Raw genomic sequence first — 21,701 nt, 5'->3', positions numbered from 1 at the left:
TGATAACATGGTTTTGTTTGATTTAATTTTAATTCAACAGAGTATATGTATATTTCTTCAGTACACTAGTAGGACCGGAAAGTCACGACTGTTCTTAAATTTTAACTATGATTTTTTTAACTTTTGACTTTAATATATTAATTTTAATTCCTGATGATGGCTTCCAAGTAAGCCGAAAGATCTAGAGAACATATCAACGTGGTGGTAAGGTTGATTATATCAATTGTTAATTTATTTAATAAAAACTTACCTTGTTAAATTTTATGTTTACTGATTGCCTTTAACAAATTTTCATGAACTATTTTGGGGAATTTATTTTTAGGTAAATCCCACAAAGAGTGTTTCTAGAGCTCCGATTCTGAAGACCTTACTTTGAATGATAAATACAAAATCATATTTTTCTTAATTTTTTAAACAGTATATTATTGTAAATGAACTAGGTTAATCTCAAATTAGTAACTTATAATTCTTTTTTTATGCTTTTAATGAATACATAATATTTCTGAAACATATAAGACACTATTTTAGCTTAATTATGAAGTTAGCATTATAAGAAGTTATGGGCAGATTTTTTAAGATTAATTATTACCTTAGAATATGGCATAGAAGGGAGTGCAGAATTGCACGTAAACAATTTTATAGTTGAGTGAGAAGGTTTTAACTTTTACATCTATAAGAAGTACTTATTTATAGGTATATTAAATGCCGATTTACCAAATATCATTTGTGGGAACTAGGTAGGTTTCTTTCTAACAAAAAAATGATCCAGTCAACTCTAAATAACATGTAAAAAAACAATGTAAATTTATAGCTTAAATAAAGAACACAACAACTCGTACCAGCAGCTGAACTCATACTGAAGAAAATTTTATCACGTTGAATTACTCATTATTTGACTCGTTGATATGTCTATACATGTCTGGCTTGGTATGAGATGACATCATTTGACTGTTATTATCAGATATAGGTCTGCAGCATGCATCATAATATAAATCAGATGTGAATAAGCAAATATGCAGAGGTTCTAACTTATTTGTATTATTTATTCCATGAATGATGGAACAAATAAATTTAAGGGGTTGTAACTTAAGATAGTTACATGATGGGTTGTTTTGGAAAACATATTCAGATTCAGCATGTAAAATACTACATAAAACAGCTACTCCCTTTTCAGTTCCAAATATTATGTTCACCAGTGTAATTATTAGAGGAAAAATACAGAAAATTTAAAGGGATAAAAGAGAAGTCTGTTAAAATTTGCAAAATGCGTAGAACAGACTGGTCTATCAATTTTTTATTTTATTTCCACACTCTACATATTCAAAAAGTTCATTTTCTATAAACACAGCTTATTCAAAATTTTAAGAAAAAATGAAAAGTTAAGACAATAAATAGAAATTTACTGGGTGTTATTTGGAATCAATCTGCATGTATTTAATACCAGATTTATAACAGCAGGTTGTTCTACCCAGCTCCCAAAGGGTTAATTCACAAATAATAACTATATGTCAAAAGATTATTTTATAGAAAAGAATGACACTAAAGGAAGAGAAAGAAAATTATTAAATAAAATGATTGGTTTAATTGTGGGAAAATAATAGTTACAAAGGTACATTACATCATAGAATTTTCTTCTTTTTTTTTAATAAAAAATGAAGTATAAAAATATACATTACAAACAAATTTACAATTTAATTAAATATGAATCTTTTTTTTTTTTTATAAAAAGTTAAACATTTGTGTTTTATATTTTTTTACACTTCTTTCACTAGATCTCATACAGATATCTTTGCCAAAAAATGTAAATTTATAACAATCCAGTTTAACTGAAAATTCACACTGCTTTTTAGGTATAGCTGAAAAAAAAATTAACAATGATTGTAAATATGTAAACAAATACAGTAATTGTAGTTCTGAAATTCTACATCCAAAATTAATTCACAAATATTTAAGAAATAAGAAAAAATTAAACCTGAGGAATGGAATCCTCGAGTCAATCTGAAAATTACAAAATGATAAAAAATATATTAAAAGAAAAATTCTATAGAAATTTAGAAAACAGAAAACCCACATGAATATATTTCATATTAATACGTTTTTCAATTTTAAATGAACTGATTTCAATTAAGATCAAATGCAAGGCAGCACTGACAGAAGAAACCTCACCATTAAATGCTAGTTAATACCTATTGCCATTGTCAAATGGGATAAAGCCTTCTACTATTGTATATTTTGTTTCTTCAATTGTAGTTGATATATACAAAGATGGAAAAGGGTGAAAGCATGAATCACTGATGCCTTAAAATGGAGACATTATGACTAGCAATAACCCTGATAAAAGGTTCTCCCGATCCTTCAAGTTGGTGGTTGGGGTATGAAACCTTCACATTTAAAGAAAATTTAGCATACCAAAAATCATACAACTATGCTGTGGAATTGGTCTGGAAATCAAAATTTTATGAACAGACTGAAAAAATAAGAATCTTGTTAAAAAAATTCAAGGGATAAGTATGAAGAATGTTAACTGTTTTAGTAATTAAGAAATTAATGAAACAATTCAATTCACCCTGCATTCAAATATATTATAATAAACTTAACAAATATCAATATAGTTTAACATATAACAAGGTTACAAGAATGTAGAATACTATGCAAAAACATTTCTTAATTGAACAATAACATTTATAAAAAATGATACAAAAATTTTAAGCAGAATAACTGGGGATAAACAACTATGTTAAAAATCAATAAGCATATTTTAACTCAATTATAAGATATATCTGTGTTTTTCTGTCTGAACATATATCTTCCAGCATAACCAAAGAATTGTGATATTATTAGTACACATGCAAACACTAATGCATTATTCACCAAAAACATTTTGATAATTACTATATATAATTGTACAGCAAACTTTTTTGATAGATTTTGAAAATTTAAAAATTTATAAGAAACTGCACAGGCTTACTAATTTTTTTTTATTATTATTTTAAAAAATGAATTAAGTTCAACTTTTTATATTATTGAATGGGATCCAATTAGCTCTCATTTTACTTTTCTTCTATATTTACTATACTGTTTGTTTCAAAATAAATATTGTGGTTTACAATTATGTATAATATTTATTAAGTTTTACTAACACTGACACATTATACATGAAATGAAAGAGCAACTTAAAGAGTTTTTCCTATGTGTTCAATGTTAGCACCATTTGTCACATGGCACACATCTCAAGTTGAGTAGGTCAATGAGTAATGGTGGCACATAAACTTGATCCTTTATAAAACCTCAAAGAAAAAAATCACATGGGGTCAGATCAGGCAAACTTTGAGGCGACAGCAAACAAGCCCTATCATCTGGTCCCAGGCGATCGATCCAGCAGTCGGGGAGAATTTCCTTCAACTGATCATGTACAGTATTATGTCAGTGAGGAGGCACACCATCTTGTTGCCAAATAAAGTTCTGTGATTCATATTGCAGTTGAGGAAAGAGCCACAGTGGGAGAATAATGCTAGTTCATTCCAAACACACTTGCTTCTGCAAAAAAGAACAGCCCGTAACCTTTCTGTCAGGATACGGCACAAAAAACATTCAGATTTGGGGAGTCTCATTCACACTCCAATATTCTGTGACAATTTTCTGATCCCATATACGCACATTATTTGTGTTTACTTTTCTATTAACATATGTTGATTTGTCACTGAAGACTATCTGATAAAGATAGTCTTCATCATCAAGATGCATCACTTCATTTGCGAAGCTAACATGCAAATCATAATCTGTAGATTTCAGAGCTTGTGCACAGCTAAAACTGTTAGAGCTGCTTTTTCATTTTATGTATAATTAATCAATGTATGTGAAACTTGAGAAATATTACATAGCTTTAACACCCTGATATTCATTTTAAAACACATGTTTAATGTTTGGTTTTCCTTTACTGTATTCCGTTTTCTAATTTCTTGAAGGAGAAAAAATTGAAAAATACTTTGAAATCTGTTGGAAACAAAGTAGTTTAAGTTTTCAATTGTTCTTATTTTTGTTTGCAACATCTCAATTTTTAAATTGTATATTTTAAGTTTGATTTGATGTTTTAAGTTTGAAGAACATTGCTCTTTTATTTATATTTTATTTTTAAATTAAGATAATATATCAATAAAGATCTATGAAAACTAGAGCCACAAACAATTTCAAGCATGGCATCAATAATACTTTAAGATTGTCAATAGATCTGTTTTTATAAATGAGCAAAAACTATAAGGGCCATTCAGAAAAAGTTGACCTGACAAAGAAAACACAAGATTTTTCAGAATTGTTTATTTTTATTTTTCAACGGTCACCTTGCAGTTTGATATATTTGACCAATGACTTAGCAACTTTTTAATACCCTCCATATAATATGATTTGTCCTACCCTGCAGAATAAGCGGTTATCTCAGCTTTGACTTCATCTTTTGAAATGAATCTTCAACTTGCTTCAGGCTTGTGAAAAGAAAATAATAAACAAGAGCCAAATCCAGTGAATATGGTGCATGTAAAAGTACTTTGAATTGTAGGTCATGTACAAAAGCCTAAACTCTCCTGTGTTAGTCCTGCCTTTTTCCAGGTAGTCTATGAACACCACACTACACGAATCCCCCACAAAAAAAAACCGCAGCCATGACTTTTCCTGTAGATAGAAATGTTTTTGCTTTCTTTGACCCACTTTCACCTGATCCACCCACTGTTTGGTTTCTGGTGTGAAATGGAGAATCCATGTTTCATATACTGTTTTAAAAAAAAACTAAAAGATACTCATCAGAATTCCTTTTAAATATATTTAAACAGCCTTGAAAATTGTTCAGTCAAATGGGTTTTTGACAATGTGACTGTTACAACATTGCACCTACCTAAAACAGAAAGCTTTTTCAAGCCCAAAACATTGTATAAAATATAATGGATACGGAGTATCAAGATGTTTGCAGTGTCAACAAGTTTGTGTACTTTCAGTCAGTGATCATTTAATACACCATTGTGGATTTTTCTGATTATCCCATCGGTTGTAGTAGTTTTTGGACAATCACCTTGAATGGACCATGCTTAAATTTAGCAGTTCACTTTTTTACCACTGAAAACAAAGGAGAAAACCCCTTTATAAAGTAGCATCTAACTCTTTTTTGTGTCTGCTGGAGTTAAAACTTTTAAAACAAGGTACTTTATAACAGCTTGAACTTCAATTTTATCCATTTTTCAGAAAATATCAAAACTTGTTTGATTTAATCAATTGAGAAACAAGCAATTAAATACATATGTCTGAAACTTTGCAGCATGTTATCTAAAGGAACATAGTTACCAAATAATAGTCATTTGGTTGTACTTGCAACATCCTTCTGTCAGGCTGAGAACGTTCTTGAATGATCCTGGTATAACATGATGTGAGCTAATCAAACATTATAGCAACTTTCACATAAGAAAAAAGAACAAGTCAGTTGATTTGTTCTCATAAATAACATCATCATAAACAGTTATTATTCATTAAATTAAGAAAGAACTATTTTTATTTAGAATATAACTATTACTGAGATGTTTATATTTTATTTGTGTAATCCAAGTCATGAAACATTCTTCCCCCCCCCAAACAATAAATAAACCATATTGATAATAATATTATGGGCTAACAATTACGATTTTATGTTACAGTAACAATCTTTTTTTGTTACAGTAACAATTTTATAATAAAATTATAAAAAATTAAAAATGTTTAATTTATAATAAAATTCAATTTTAATCTAACAGTACCAAGTGTCACAGCTGCCACATTATTAACTATGGTCACAGAGGTTATCTTATGACATTAGTTACAAGGCTAGATTTAATTGTTTTTTGTTCTTAATATTCATTTTTAGTGCCAGTGCCTGTTTTTGAACAACCCTACATATTGTTATTTCCTTTTAAGAACACTTATGTATTAATTTTGTTAAAAAACCTCCTTCACATGTCTTTGAAAATGACAAAGAAATCAGCTTTTGGTGATCATGCTTACTTTTTATGGCACCCTTTTATTATTTATTTACTTTCTTTTAAGATTAATTTTAGTGTAATTCAGAGGTAGTTTTGTGTATAACTACAGTTTTTTAGTGGAGGATGACAATACTATGTGTGAAAGTAATTAGTTAATGATACTGAGAAAAGTTAGGATAATGCTGAGCTTCTAAAACATAAAAATAATATCTAACTCTTTTGATATGCAAGGTAATAAACTATTATTAATTAATTATATAATAAATGAACTTTCTGATTTTTTTTAAAAAAACCCTTTTTCTATTTAAAAACGATACTTGCCAATTCTAAATGATTCTTTTGCCATAAAAATGATGGTTAAGAATAATTTATATAACAACAAAAATTTTGAAAGTGGCTTATCTGTTAATAAAATTAAAAAAATTAAGTTTTTTTGAACATCTTAAAATTAGAGGAAAAGTAAAAATAAAAACATCAGATACTTACTTCTTGTAATATTATCTTTTCCAGTAATTTGAAAAATGTTTTTTCTTTCTAATATAACAATACCTTTGATACCAACAAAGCTAGGTATTGTTGATCTTATAATAATTAAATATGCTCCATGAAGATCGGCTTTCAATAGTTTTGTAGAAACTGTATCCCAATGTTTACAAGCAGGATCCCCTGTAAATCTATAAATTTTACACAATATAGTTTTTTCTTTTAACCCAGCTGCAGGAACCAGTTGTTTTGTACAAGCAGAAGAATGTTGGATAAAGTGCTGCAATATTGAATTAGGATACTTAACAACATAAAAATTACCAAATCTTACTTAAACTGAAATTTATTTTATATATAATTAAAACTTGTAACTAGTTAATATAAGAATAAAAAAATTGATGTTTACTTTCCCATGAACAGCTTTGGGCCCTGACAGCAGCAGATGCTGCTTTAACTGTGATGGTCAAGGCTACAAGCAGGCAGAATGTAAGGTACTACAGAAATGTGTTGCCTGTGGTGATCTAGGGCATCGGATGGGGGCCTGCAACTGCTGTCTGAATAAAAAATGAACTACGCCAAACTTAACGTTAATAGACGTACTGCAGCCCATGATCAACTGTGGAGGACTGCAGTAGACAGTGGGGTGGATTTTCTCCTCCTTACTGAGCCCAACAGAGGGCTAGTTTGTCGACAATAACTGGGATGTCACAATACACGATGTCTTTGGCAACTTTGCTGTTCAAGGCATGACCAGGGGGGGAGGAGACTTTGTCGCTCTGGAGCTGCTGGAGTGTAGTCTGATTTCTGCTTATGCCTCCCCGAATTGTGGGGATAAGAACTTCGAGATCCTTACTGAGGTCGAGAGCTGTATAAGGAACTCCAGAAGGCCAGTTTTGCTGACAGAAACCTCAATGTGAAGTGTGCGAAGTTTGGTGGCAACAAATCAACCAGGAGTGGCTAAAATTTGGCTTCTGTTGTGGAGGCCACAAACATGGTCTGAGAGTCCCTACTTTTGTGGGAAGAGGCAGTGGCTCTGTCATCAATATTACTGCGACCACAGAGATACGCTGCATGCGTCCTGCACTGGAGAGGCATAGAAGACGAGCTCCTTTTTGACCACCGTGCTATCATGCTTAGTGTGCAACGAGAGAGGCCTGTGGGTCCTCCCCCTGGGAGTCTCTATAGAAGCTCTCGGTCACACAGATGGACAGGGTTGGAGCAGCCGCTGTGTAGCTCATCCCATACCAGGTCATAAGCCCAGACATGTTGATGAGTGCACTTCACACGGAGCTTGCAAAGAAGGTGGACTGCACAGGAACAAGCAAAGAGGAGCGTCTAGTGGTGGTCGGCCTCTATAGTTGATCTAAGGCCAGTGGCAATACACAACCCGTGGGGGAGGGCATTCCAGACTGTCACCAAGAGGTGGTTTGGTAGGACTCTCCAAACCAGGGTACAGGCCCTTAGAGTGGTGCTAAATCTATTTCCATGCAGGGAATAGGACTGGGAGAGGATTGACTGTTCCCATGACAATAGACTGATGATGACTGGAGAACTTAGCTGGGCAGTCAAACGAATCAATGTCAGAAAGAGTCTGGGACCTGGCGCGGTCCCACCTGTGATCGTCAAGGGCTTTGTGGAGACACATCCCTGGTTAGTGCTTGACACAAACTGGGCATTCCGCAGTACTAGAAATGGGCTCGACTGGTGTTTGTCCCCAGACCTCATTCTGACAGCAGAAACTGCCCCAAATACCGACCGACATGCCTGATCAGCATCATGGGGAAATTGTTTGAACAGATGTTGGCTGAACGAGTTCGTGTGGAGGTGGAAGCGGCTGGTGGTTTCTCCCCCGACCAATTTGGATTTGTTCGGGGGAGATCAACCACAAACTAAAGAACCCTTCAACAGTTCTCATAATTAACGCCTCTTTACATAAAAAACAATGAGTTGACACTATAGTCAGGTGAATTTCATGAAGAAACTTATAAATCCTTTGATTTTCCTCGTTAATGCTGTTGCTCTGTCAGCTCAAAAAAAGATGCAATCTTCCCAGAAGGGTGATGTTTGCTTTTGTGTATTGTCTCTAATTCTGGAGAACAACAGGCTAACACAAGAGGGCTGTTTTTTTTTTCAACCTCCAATGCATCTAAGTAAACAAGAAATAGATGGGAGCCAGGTCCCTGCATAGTCTAATTGTGCCACACCCCCATCATAACCTCTGCCATTGCCGGCTCCATTGCATAAGTCTGAGCTGAGCTACGGGCAATTGAACATGGCCACTACAACTGATGCTCTCTCCAAGTGTGAGTTACGAAGTGCGATACATTTTCTGCAAGCAGAAGGATGTAGCATTGCTGAAATCCATTGCAGAAAGAGTCTAGTGTATGGTGTAAACTTTATGAGTGATGGTAATGTACAGGAATGGTGTAGGAAATTTAAAGAAGGGCGAATGGAAATCTATGACATAGGTGGGCAAGGACGCAAGTCTGTCACTACTTTACACCCGGTTTGAGCATGTTTATGATTTTGTTTGCGATAAACAAAGGTTTACAATAAGTGAATTTTCTGAGAAATTTTAAGGTCTTTCCTATTCACAATAATAACTAAAAACCTAGATAATGGAAACTGTGTGCACATTGAGTCCCAAAAATGTTAAGTGATGATTACAAAACGCAGGTAAATGGCATCACCCAACAGGTTGGTCTAGTGGTGAACGCGTCTTCCCAAATCAGCTGATTTGGAAGTCAAGAGTTCCAGCGTTCAAGTCCTAGTAAAATCAGTTATTTTTACACGGATTTGAATACTAGATCACGGATACCGTGATCCTTTGGTTATCACGGATCCGGATCTGATCACAGATACCGGTATTCTTTGGTGGTTGGGTTTCAATTAACCACACATCTCATGAATGGTCAAACTGAGACTGTACAAGACTTACACTTCATTTATACTCATACATATCATCTTCATTCATCTTCTTAAGTATTATTTAAACAGTAATTAACAAAGACTAAACTGGATAAAGAAAAGGCAAATGGCGTCAGACTTAATGGTTTTCACGCATTACAATGAGAGGGAAGAGTTTTTAAAGTCTATTGTTACTGGTGATGAGACCTGGATCCAGTATGACAATCCAGAAACCAAAGAACAGTCTAAGCAGTGGATGCACACTTCATCTCCAAACAAGCCGAAAAAGTTCAAACAGACACTGAGCAACAGGAAAACAATGGCTATAGTTTTTTTCTGTGATCATAAAAAAGGTGTCTTGTTGGTGGACTTTATGGAGGAAACAATAACAAAGGAAGTTTATTGTGAAGCTTTACATCGCATCTGTAGGATGATCCAGAATAAATGAAGAGGCATGTTCTCATATGGCATGGTTTTGATACATGACAATGAATGACTGCACTGTGCCAACGTGACACAAAACCTTATCAAACGATTCAAATGGGAAGTTTTCAACCATCCACTGTATAGTCTAAAACCTAGCATCTAGCGATTTTCATCTCTTTCAAGAACTGAAGACACGGTAGGGCTCACAACATTTCGCCACCAACAAAGAACTTCAGCAGGCTGTCAAGATGTACCTTACCTAACTGGTGGCAAACGTCTTTGAAGAGAGCATTGGAAAACTGGTGTCATGAAACAACGAATGCTTCAATCATTTTGGCGATTATGAAGAAAAATAAGTTAGATACTACTCAACTTTTAGTAATAAAATCATTTTCTTGTCAATGTATCTTTTTTTTTATAGCGTATCGGAGGTTGAAAAAACCCACCCCCTCATATTTGCAATTTAATTAATATATTAGTTAGGAAATATTATGTACAACAAAGTAATTATTAACAGTCATAAATAACTTTGCCTATAGTAGTGGTTTTAAGTTCTTGGCAAAATAAAAGTTGTTTAACAGTATCTAAATTATGTTCATATCTAATAAAGCTTATTAATTGGCACTTATCGCTTGTCAGTGTTTTTGTCCAACTGTAGAGCAAAAACAGTATCCCCACCAATTTACTGTTCACATTAATTTTAATATTGCGAGACATTTCTTTTATTCTGTGGCTAATGATATTATTGGATAATGGAATTTTGGATATTTCTGGCACAGCATCACCAAACATATTCATAATTTTTTTTGTGGTTGGTATTATTAGTTCCTCATCTATATTATGGGGTTTTTCTGTTGGTGTATTAACTCGGACACTACATATGAAGCATGTAACACTTTGTCAGAAATGGGAATGCATTTTATTAATGCACCAGGTTTTATTCTGTGACTACAAAAGATGTTCAAAATATTCTCTTGGTTTTGAAGTTAGATGAGAATGATTACTTTCTAAATGTCTTTTAAGTTTATTCTGCCCCATTGACTGATTTGAGAATAAATAAACTTCCACATCTAAGGCACTCCTGTATCTGTTTATGTTCATCTCCAATCCATATTGCAAATATTCATCCACTGTATTTATAAAGCACAACTCATTTTTGAAAATCCTCAAATAAATCATAGTCTCCACTCACATAAATTGGATTAGCACTGCCATGATTGCTGTCACAGGTTGCAGAACTTGATTCAGCTTGTCTTTTTTAAATGAAAAATCTATCCATGATAAAAAAATTATACAAATACTTCTGTAAAGTAGTTGCAGTACTACCTATTTTTACCACATACAAACTTAAACTGGCCGATATGTTCTAATGACTCTAATAAACAGTCTGCACACTTGCAGTGTTGTCAGGATTTTCAGATTTCTGTCTTGAAAAATGCCTACACTGAAGGATAAATCCCTCAACTGGCAACACTGAACACTCGACTTATTACCAAGTGAGAAGAGTAAACTAAGCATTGTGCACATGTTGACTGGTACAGACTGTCTCAAAATAACTTTTATCATATTAAAGTTTCATGGTAAGTATAAATGTGATATAGACCTTTTGAATGGCATAACATTTATTTTTAAATTCTAAAATTTCATGACATACCCAATAGGACTGAGTGACACACCAGTGTGTCGTGACTCACTGGTTGGGAACTACTACACTAATAAAGTACAGACAAATTTAACAAATTAAGTAATAAATCCAACACAAGAACACTAGTACAAAAAACTCGTTATCTGAAATCATACATGGCAATTTTAACTAACTTTGGGGTGCTGAATTCAAGACTGTTATCAGAACTTGTTTAATAAGTCATGATTTTTTAGATATATGCGATTTATTTATCAATAAATGCATAATCACTGTGAAATCAATAATTTAAAAAAATTACTTATCTGCAATCACTTAAAATTTTGTTAAATCAACTACATTTTTATTTATTCAAACACAAATAAATTGAAATACATTAGTACAATTTTAAAATAACAGTATCTAAAAGTCTAAATCGTAGGAAATGTCTTTAAAATAACAGTTTTTAAAAGTTTAAATCATTAGAATTGTCTTACTTTAATTTTTAAAATATGTTGACAAACTTTTTCACAAGTACGATATTTGATCAGTTTCTATAAACAAAAACCAACAATAGTCACCCATCTTCATTGGTACCGATGCTCCATGGTCAGAATATCCTGATGGAAATGCTCTGCTTGTTCACCACCGACACAGCCAAATTTTCAGGAAAAAATCTAGGTGGGAGTGTAGGAAATGAGTTATTAATGACATCCTACATCCTAAACATTTGTAGTTTTCTAACAGCTTATTAACAAAAAAAACAAAGTTTTCATCTTTTCTGCTGCCTAGAAAATCACCTACAACATCTTTCCAGGACTTATATGCAGTTAGTTTACATTTTCTAAGTTTATTGTCCTTAAGCAGTTTCTTGATTTCTGGACCAATAAATGTACTTTCCTTCAGCTTACCATCACTCAATTTAGGAAAACTTCTTTTTACATGATTAAATCCTGGTCAATCTTTCTCTAGTGCCTTTATAAAGTTATTTATGAGACTGAGTTTTATGTGAAATGGTGAAAGTATGATTTTACTATTCTCAATTAATGATAAATACTTTACATTTTTTTTCAGCAGCCACAAAGTTCTGCCACAATGGCCAGTTCTTTACTTGGTAATGACTTTTTGTATCATGACTATCCCAAAAACTAAGACAACAACAATATTTTGTCAACCCCACCTTGTAAACCATGAAGTAAGGTAACAACTTCTGATTCACTGAAAACTTGCCATATATGCTCTTTGTATTTTTATTGCTTCTAATATTGACGCCATAGTTTCATACATTTCTTTCATGTCCACTACAAGAGCTAATGGAATGAATGAAATAAAATTACTTTCACACTAACTCTGGAAGGGTTAATAAAAAGAAGCCATTCTAAATATAGTAAATTTGTTTTTTTCACTAAAAAATTCCACTGTTGCAGTCCAAACCCCAAAAGTTCAGCTTGCTGCTTTGATAAACTTAAATCGTGAACTAAATCATTAAGTGCATGTTGAGTTAAATGAGAAGATTTCTCAACAAATACAGGAAGAAATTCTTCAACATCCTCTACATCATCTGCTTCATTTTCAGATTGTTCAAGTCAGATTAAATGGTGGTACAGGTACAGGACTTCTCTCTGTGTGGTAATGGCTTTAGAGCTGAGGATACATCTGCATATTTTATGAACTTTCTAAGATTAAATACATTTATCATACAAAAGTAGCAGTCTGTGAAGCGGTCCTTAGGTTCACGCCAAACCATCGGTACAGTAAATGGCATGGCTTGTCATTTCCCCTTCAACCATACAGTTAGAGTTACTGAGCATGATATGCAAATAACATGAGGTGCCCAGATCTTGATTCCTGAGTGCACAATCAAAATGAAATTCATAAATTGTTTTTATCAATTCAGAAATAGTCTTTCTTTGAGATTTAGACATAAATTTACCACAGATATAACAAACATTGTCTGCGTGATCTGAACATCCACGGACTTTTGCCGAAGCCATGTTGTAGCAAATAAAAACAAGAAAGATTACTTTTTTATTATAAAGAATTAATGAAAATATAGCAAAACACTAATAACTCTGTGAAATACAACACACAGTCTAGACAAGTGAAGACAGACTAAATAAGATTTTAAGCTCTATAGTAGGCAACAACTGTCTGTATGATTTCATCATACAGACATGTTTGTATGCATCTACTTCTCATGATGCAGTATATATTTAACTATTTTTTCTTTATTAAGCATGTACCCATATTGTTTAAAAGCAAAAATATAGAAACTATTCTAAATTTTAATCAGTAGTTATCAAAATGAATTTTTAAACAAAAATTTTACAAATTTATGATTTACATAAAATCTTTACACAGTAACACAATTTCAATAGTATATTTGAAATCAGCACCAAATTACAGTGAGAAAAGTTGTTAACACATTAAATACAAATTCTGTGTTGACTAGTGTAATACTCAAGCTTACTAGAAAGATTTTTATAAAACAATACATATTTCCACTCATGTGCCAATGATTATGTAATTAATACATAGCTAAACAGAAAATAAACTTACCCATTCCTTTCTAAAATATTAATTTGTAAATAATCTCTCATATACTGACACCACAATGAATACATCATTTCAACATCTTGATATTTAAGTCCACTTTTAGGCAATTTATATATACCTAAATGACGTTTCTCATTTGCATTCAATAGCACTGTTTTAGTTCTTACTTGCCTTTTATTTTTTTTTAAATGTTTTACTTTTCCTAAAACAAAATGCTGAAAATAGAAGATAACATTAACTTTTTTTTTAGTAAAAAATATATAACACACACACACACTAATGCATATCTGTGTGTAGAAATATTATAGTCAAAATAAACAAAATGATAAATTATTTGACTATGAAACAGTGAGTTTTAAGAAGTTCTACTAAAATCAATAAGATGATAAGAGAGGTAAAGATTAAAAATAAATTTAAATATGCATATACATTATACAAATAAATAATTTTATGTAACAATATAAAGCTGAACCTGGATGAAGTTTATATGTATGTCAAAACAAATCTAGTAATTTTCATTGACTATATGAATGTATTTTCATGGATGATTATGTTGAATTATGTTCAATCTGTCACTTCAGGCTGAAATAATAAAATATTTAATGTACAGGGGCTATTCCAAAACGAGCTTCCAACTGACCAGTAAAAAAAAAAAATTGATATAATTTATCTGCTTCCCTGCAGAGTAGAAACACTGATGTTCACAATAGAATGAAGTTCTTCCTTATGGCTATGAAGTGTTTAAAGGACCTGAGGTATCAATTGTTGTTTTCATATCAGATATCTGAGTTTGATGTTCACTGTACAGTCATAATCTGAAGTGAACAGATCTGTAGGACTACATACCATGTTGAATGTAATGGTATATTTGGGTCAGTAATGAAGGAAATTGGAAACTATTTTTTTCTCATGTTCCCTAGGAAGCCTGGCATTTAATCTGTTTTTACAAAAAACATGAATCTTGCTATGCATCTCACAGTTGGTAGGAATGACAAATAAGAGGTTTCACATTTCATCTGCAATTAATTTAACAATACTGAAAAAAATTGAAATCAGTAAGCAGGTAAAGAGATTATAGACTGCTGGTATCACTGTGTACCACACATTGTAACTATGATGAGTTAATTTTCAACAACCAAAGTTAATTTTTTATCACTCCTTATGCTACTACTGAACATACACAATAACATTAACATAATTGTCATCCATGCTTTTAGTGTAAATTCTAGTTAGTAATCCAAAAGTAACAATTAAATACCTACTTTACCCATTTCAACAGATATTTCACTATGGTGAGATTCTAATAGTTTTGATTTTAAAAATTCATCAACGTCTATATTCTTATCTGAACTGCAACCAATTTTCTTTAAAACTGTATCTGGCAGCTCTGATATCAACTTTACCACTGGAAAAAATAAATAAAATGATAAAAAATGCACAAAACTGGAAAAGAGCAAATAATAATGCTAATGAATCAATTTTCTTGATGAAAATGTACTTTCCAACAGTTTCTTTCCTTTTTAAATTAAAAGAGGTTTTACAGTGTTAGCTGGTGAAAACTGTTTGATATAAAGAATAGGGAAATGCATTATGCAGTTATGCACCAAATTATCTTATAATATTAGAATAAGATAAGAGCACTTATTTGGCGAGTCAAAGTAGTATTTCTTTTAACAGATTTTTCATGATTTTTGAGAGGTTATAACTTTTGTATTAGTAAAATATACAAAAAACCATTTTTATTTGCCATAAGCATGTACAAAAACACTGCAAGTTGTGCAAATTTGAGATTTTTTATCACCAGCCCCATCATTGTTATTTGAAGCCAAAATAAGAATTTAAAAAATATTAGTTTTCCAAAATTCTTAGAAATTTAGGGGTAAGTGTATCACCATTAATATTATTTATGATAAAACTACAAACATATGCCTACATATAAAAAAAATAATTCAAATGTGTATACCATTCCTGCATTTTGAAAAAATTACCAAAAGTGTAATTTCACTGTTTTCATGTTCAACTTTATTGGTAATTTTCTTATAGAAAGAAGAGAGATAGGCAAATAAACCACTGGGCCAATCTTTTATTTTGAGAAAATATGAATAAATTCCTTTTTGTTTCTTCCTTCCGGGACCAATAGTTTCTTAGTTATGATTTTTTCCGTTAACCCTTACAATCACAAAAATACGTGTACGCACTGTAAAAAAATGGCCGCCACAAGTAAATTGCTTAAATAAAAAAATTAGTTTTAAGGTCCTGAGACATGAAGTTTTATTGTCCTGAAACAAGTGGGTAAGTTTCAATTTTTCTTTGAATTGCTCAAGCAACCATCCTCGGGTCACTTCAAATGGATTGACCCCTCCACATTTTACCCCTACGTATATTACTTGTGGGGTTATGAAAATGATAGATTATTGAAGCTGCTCATCTATCTCATCAGATGTTCTCTGTATTTACGACAAAAGATTGAAATCTTTATGAGTGCCAGGTAACTAAAAGAATGCATATCAAAATCTACAGAAAATGTGAGGTTTTTGAAACGTTTCTTTTCACACTGGTTTTTGAAACGTTTCTTTTTACACTGATGTATACTCTGTCTTCAAAATTATATGACTGAAACCATACCATTATTTTAGGAACAAACTGTATATGTACCTATAAGAATACGCTGATACTATTAAGGATCATTACCTATAAAATCTGCATCGGTTTTAATGCAGAAAATGGTTTTAGTAACATGATAGCAAAATTATGGCAATAACATAAAATGGTGCACTGAAAAATATAAAATGTCTCTGGAATGATCATATTTACTAATTATAAGTTCAGAAATGTCATAAGTCTTTGTTAATTGTATTAATAACTTAGCAAAACAACAACGAACAACCATTTGTCGTTTAAATAAATTAAATGATTAATTTAATGCACAAGCTTAACATTTATGTGCCGATATCATCAAGTAAACAAAAAATAATAAATCTGAGGGTACTTCATTGATAAGATATATTAATCTACATAAATTAGTATCAATAAATCATCTGCCAGTAAATCTGACAAATATATAATTCGTATTTTACCTTTAGGATTCGACATTTTCAACGATTAAAATTCAGACATTCACCAAGCTGTAGGAAGGAATTCAATCGTACAACGAGTAGATGAAAATTTAAACCTAACCTAATTGACATTCGCACATGTCATAAATACAGCATGCGCACGCGTTTGTGTCTGTCTACACAGAGATCCTAAACACCAAACTGTAGAACTGCTACAAGGAGTACGTGGTATGTCGACCATAAATTTAAAGCCCACAGTAATAAAAATCCATTAATTATTATGAATATTTTATGTTTTCTTTTATCCTAATAGTTCTATAATATAAATATGAATAAACAAATATATATATATATATATATATATATATATATGTATAAACAAAACTACCTAATATACGGATTCAAGTAATATATTTTTATTTCATTCAAATAACTTACTATCTGTTTTTTCCTTTTCAGTAAAAAACTTATTTTCACTCATATATGAAACTAAATTTATTAAAGAGTTGATGTATGTTTTATCTCCATTGATTAGAATTTGAAGAAATTAGGCAACCCTAGATTTTATGGCGCTGTTTGTATAGATATCTTGATGATGGTATGGATGATGATGTTGATAATACGCAGCTCTTTCAAAAATGCGACTTATGTTTTATAATTTAAATAAGATTGAAAGCGTTTTAAATTGTATTGTGACTTTAGAAGGATACTCACAGTGTCTTTTGTGAATAAATTATTCAAATCCTGTTTAGGTACGTAGGGTATTGTTGAATTTACTTATATTTTCTGGTCGCATATTTAATAATTAAGTTAACAGAAACCATTAATTTGTGCAATTGTTTTATGTGTCTTTTGCAGTGGTTTTTATTGTGAATGTATGAACCAAAATCATCAGTTAATTTTACGAATTCTGAAAAGAGAACAGTTATTAGTAAACATCCCTTTCTAATGTTGAACTCTTTTATTATCAATATTTTGAATTTTTGTATATACATTAAACGGACTTTGTTTTAATATGTATGTTGAATATATATTATTTATTATGTATTTGTATAATTGATTTTTTTTTTTTTAGAAAATCAATTCATATGTAATTTAATTTTTGTTCGGGAAATATGTTAATTCATATGTTAATATTCCCATGAAAGTTCACAGATATAGGAAAGCGTAATTAGAAAGATATGTGATATCAACAAAAATGAAGATTTATGATTTACTAAGGTTTATTTGGTCTGCTTGTGTTTTTTTTTTTTTTTTGCTTACTGCTCTGCTAATCAGTACTCCTTAACATAAAAGAATAGTTTGTTTTTAGGGTTCTATCACTGGTTAAATAAATAAACAATTGTAACATACTCTGTTGTAATAGTAATTTTTTCTTTCTTTGTAATAATATTTGTTATTATATAGCAACATTGTTGTTTGGTGTTACAGTAACCTTCAAAGTTAGTGATGATAACCAACAAATGAGCTAATGAGCCAATAATAATTGTTTTTCAAAATTATGGATGTTGGTAAAATAAACTACTTACGATTTAATGATAATGGTAAGTGATTTATTATGTTTTAAAAGATTTTTTATAAATATACCAGATTTTACAAAATTTTGTGATTTAGTCAGTGTTATGAATGATCTCGCCTGAAGACCGTTAACAAGTAGATTTTAGAGCGCGGTTGGACTGTATGTTCATAGGTGTTGAATGAAGACGCCTTGTTGCTTGTTGAATAATGGTTTAATGAATTGTTGTCTTGACAGTTAATGAAATGAATTGTAATATAATGTATAACTTGACATATAAAATTAAATACAACATTAAAGCTAACGTTCATCCGAACAAAGAATGGAGTTCATCCGGACTAAGAGTATGATGTGTCTGCCTTGGATCAGATTCAAGCACCGAATGAATAAGTTACGTCACAATAAGCTACCTCATAATGACCACTCCTTGCGGCATCATGATGTAGAACATGGCGTGATCAGATCGCCTGACCAAGCTTACTGTGGAGATTCTAGCCCTTGCTGGATAGCAGCACTCGATGGCAAAGTGGAACATAACAGGTAGTAAAGTTAAAATTAATGGGTGAAATAAAAAAGATAACAAAAACAAAGTAGTAGAAGCCAGGAAAGCTTTCATGAAAAAACCTGCCGATATTAAAATGAAAGAAATTCTATTTGGTGAATACACATTTTATGCAATGCAGTATTTGATTATTGGACTAAAGTTTCATTCCACACTAGTTATAAATAAATAAATATACTGTATGTGATGCAATAACCTTCATTTAGAAGGATAATATTACATTAATTACTGCAATGCCCTGGGATTTATTAATTGCTGTTTCCACATTAAGTAGGACTTGCGGGTTAAGCTTCATAAAATGTAACACTTTATTGTAGTATGTATAATTGGAAAGCCAGAAAAAGAGAATGGAGACTTGTGTGACCATTGGAGAAAGTTTAAATTAGGTGCTTGATAGAGAAAAAATGAATTTGTTTGCAAATTGAAGAGAAAAGTTTGTAGCAGAATGTTGCAAGATAAGGATGATAAGTATGTTGGAAGATAAGTATTAGTCATTCAGGTTTAATAAATCAGATTCTGAAGAGAAGTGTTGAAGATAAAAACAAATGATAGACAACAGAGACAAACAAGCAAGATAAATAATGATTAGAATATGTGTAATGAAAAAATGAGTGCAGGATGTACAGTGATGCTGAGATCAGTATGTTACAGAATAAAGTGCACCATATCAAACAGTAAAGGAGAAATTATTAGTTTATTATTTGAAATGTATCAAATAAATTAGCAGGAGATTAAATTATATTAATTTAAGTAATTAATTCCAATTAAAAATGTAAATTTATGAGTCTTCTTGTTATAAAACCAGGGTGATTATTATTTTTTAGATTCTTTTAGTGATTATTTTTTTTGCTACCAGCTATTCTACAATTTTTATTTTTTGTTACAATACATGTCATCTATTTTTAGCCTTTGTATCTTGTGCAGTAATTACCCATTGCTTATTATTAAACAGTTCTGGGTTTACAGCCGAGATCTTTGGGTCATTTATACTTTTTGCCACAACTTTGTTGTGATTATCTGTTTGTTATTTGTGAGAAAAAAGTGTCTTTGTAGTTTATAGGTGCTAAGCTTCTTATCATATTTTTTTTATTAAATTGATCTTTATAATCTATATATTTTAAATAAATAAAAAAAAAATGTATACTTTTAACTCCTGTTTCAGCTCTTGAGTTTATAACTGAAAGATTTAATCAAAGCATCTACAGCACTTGGGCTGATTTAGTACTTATTTCTTTGAATCCATTCATAAGTAACGAAGTAGACCCAGAAACAGATGCACGCCTTAAAGAGCATTTAAAGGTTTATTATTCACTATACTGTATTTAAAGTAGTACTTAAAAATGTATTCTTAACATAGTTTCCCACAATAAGACGTTTATCATAATATGAAACAAATTTCTTCTTTATAAAATGATGATGTCTGTGAAGATAGCTGATATAGAGCTCTTTTATCATCATCATAGTTTGTGACTGGCAAGAACATTTTGAAATTTAGAAGTGTCAGCAGAAAGTGGTGAGTTTATAACCATCCATTCTCTCATGAAGTTTTTCATTTATTAGATGCATGAAAATTAACAACATGTGGACACCTGCCCTGTGCTCATCATACACGCTTTCTCATTCTTCATTAAACTAACTCATTTTCTCAGTATTCTATATCTCATTGTTTTTCCACCATAAACAATACTTATCTGCAGATGAATCGCTTATCTATCATTAAAAAAGCCAGATCGTAAAACCAAAGTCAAAATACTTGTCATCATATTTATAATTTTTACACTTTGCACCTTGCCATTGGTTGATGATGTTCCTCTTCATTTTCACTCTCCTAATATTTATTGCTTTTTAGTAAAACCAATCTATTTTTTTAAAAAATACGTATGAGAAAAAAATTCACTTGACTTGATGAGAACAATAAACAGTTCATACCGTCTTTGAAAGCTAATTCAACACTAAAACCATGTGAAACTGACATTTATTTATATATGAGCACAAAATTTTACCAGAAAATTTGAGAAACTACAAAAATTGAGATAGTAGTGTTGTCATCTAGTAACTGTTTACAGAGGCTTCCCCAAGTAGTAATTAAGTGAACCTGCTTCGCTAGAATGTCCTATGACATTTAATTAAAAATGAAAATCAAATAATAAAAATTGTACATTATTTTGCAGTACTATGTAAGGAAGTCACAGCTTCCTAGTGCACCCAAGTGCACACTTTGGAAACCACTGATGCCTAGCAAGTTGGTTTTTTGATCAGTTAGTCCTCTTATTCATCTCACCTTTTTTATCAAATATATGAAAAAGTTTGTTATATGTATAAAATAAAAAATAATTATTTAACAATATTAATAAAGAACTCAACTTTCCACCATCAAAATTTAGAACAACTTGAAGTACTTTTGGCTTTCTCAGTGTCATTAGGAGAAACACACTTATTTTATTGTCAGATATTTCACTGATGTTGGTTGACATTATAGTGCTCAAGTTTTTTTTTTTTTGATAGATTGATTTTTATTATTATATCATTTTAAAATTTATTTTATCAGTTGATTATAATGGGTATTTAATAAAATAAA

General features: G+C 31.2%; 2 protein-coding genes across 8 annotated transcripts in view; one reads left to right on the top strand and one right to left on the bottom strand.

The window, feature by feature from the left end:
- Nucleotides 1–1,614: 1,614 nt before the first annotated feature.
- Pop4 (ribonuclease P/MRP subunit POP4) lies at nucleotides 1,615–17,238 on the bottom strand. The gene is made up of 5 exons (XM_075365100.1): nucleotides 17,067–17,238; nucleotides 15,252–15,394; nucleotides 13,993–14,204; nucleotides 6,483–6,670; nucleotides 1,615–1,856 (listed from the first exon to the last, which is right to left on the bottom strand). The coding sequence occupies exons 1-5, from the start codon at nucleotides 17,080–17,082 to the stop codon at nucleotides 1,720–1,722; spliced, it is 696 nt and encodes a 231-aa protein (XP_075221215.1). The 5' UTR covers nucleotides 17,083–17,238; the 3' UTR covers nucleotides 1,615–1,719.
- LOC142324241 (unconventional myosin-XIX-like) overlaps nucleotides 5,897–21,701 on the top strand; it is an 89,106-nt gene continuing 73,301 nt past the window's right edge. For 4 of the 7 annotated variants that reach the window (XR_012756252.1, XM_075365095.1, XM_075365096.1 and 1 more), the window contains exons 1-3: nucleotides 17,622–17,797; nucleotides 18,477–18,589; nucleotides 20,286–20,422. Coding sequence is in view for 5 of the 7 variants with exons in the window: in XM_075365095.1 (XP_075221210.1) it covers nucleotides 18,547–18,589; nucleotides 20,286–20,422 (180 nt within the window). In the remaining 2 variants the exon portion in view is untranslated. The other 3 variants (XM_075365094.1, XM_075365098.1, XM_075365099.1) reach the window with 3 other exon arrangements.

Source organism: Lycorma delicatula, chromosome 4 (assembly GCF_047948215.1).
Source record: "Lycorma delicatula isolate Av1 chromosome 4, ASM4794821v1, whole genome shotgun sequence".
Classification (NCBI taxonomy): domain Eukaryota; kingdom Metazoa; phylum Arthropoda; class Insecta; order Hemiptera; family Fulgoridae; genus Lycorma; species Lycorma delicatula.
This window is presented reverse-complemented; position numbering and strand designations above follow the sequence as displayed.

Excerpts from the sequence above, each read along its gene's own strand:
- Pop4 (XM_075365100.1), bottom strand. Across the intron at positions 6,671-13,992 it reads AATATTTTAGAAAGGAATGG|ATTTACAGGGGATCCTGCTT; the intron begins GTAAGTTTATTT and ends TAAAATTTATAG. Across the intron at positions 1,857-6,482 it reads AAAAGATAATATTACAAGAA|CTATACCTAAAAAGCAGTGT; the intron begins GTAAGTATCTGA and ends TTTTTTTTTCAG.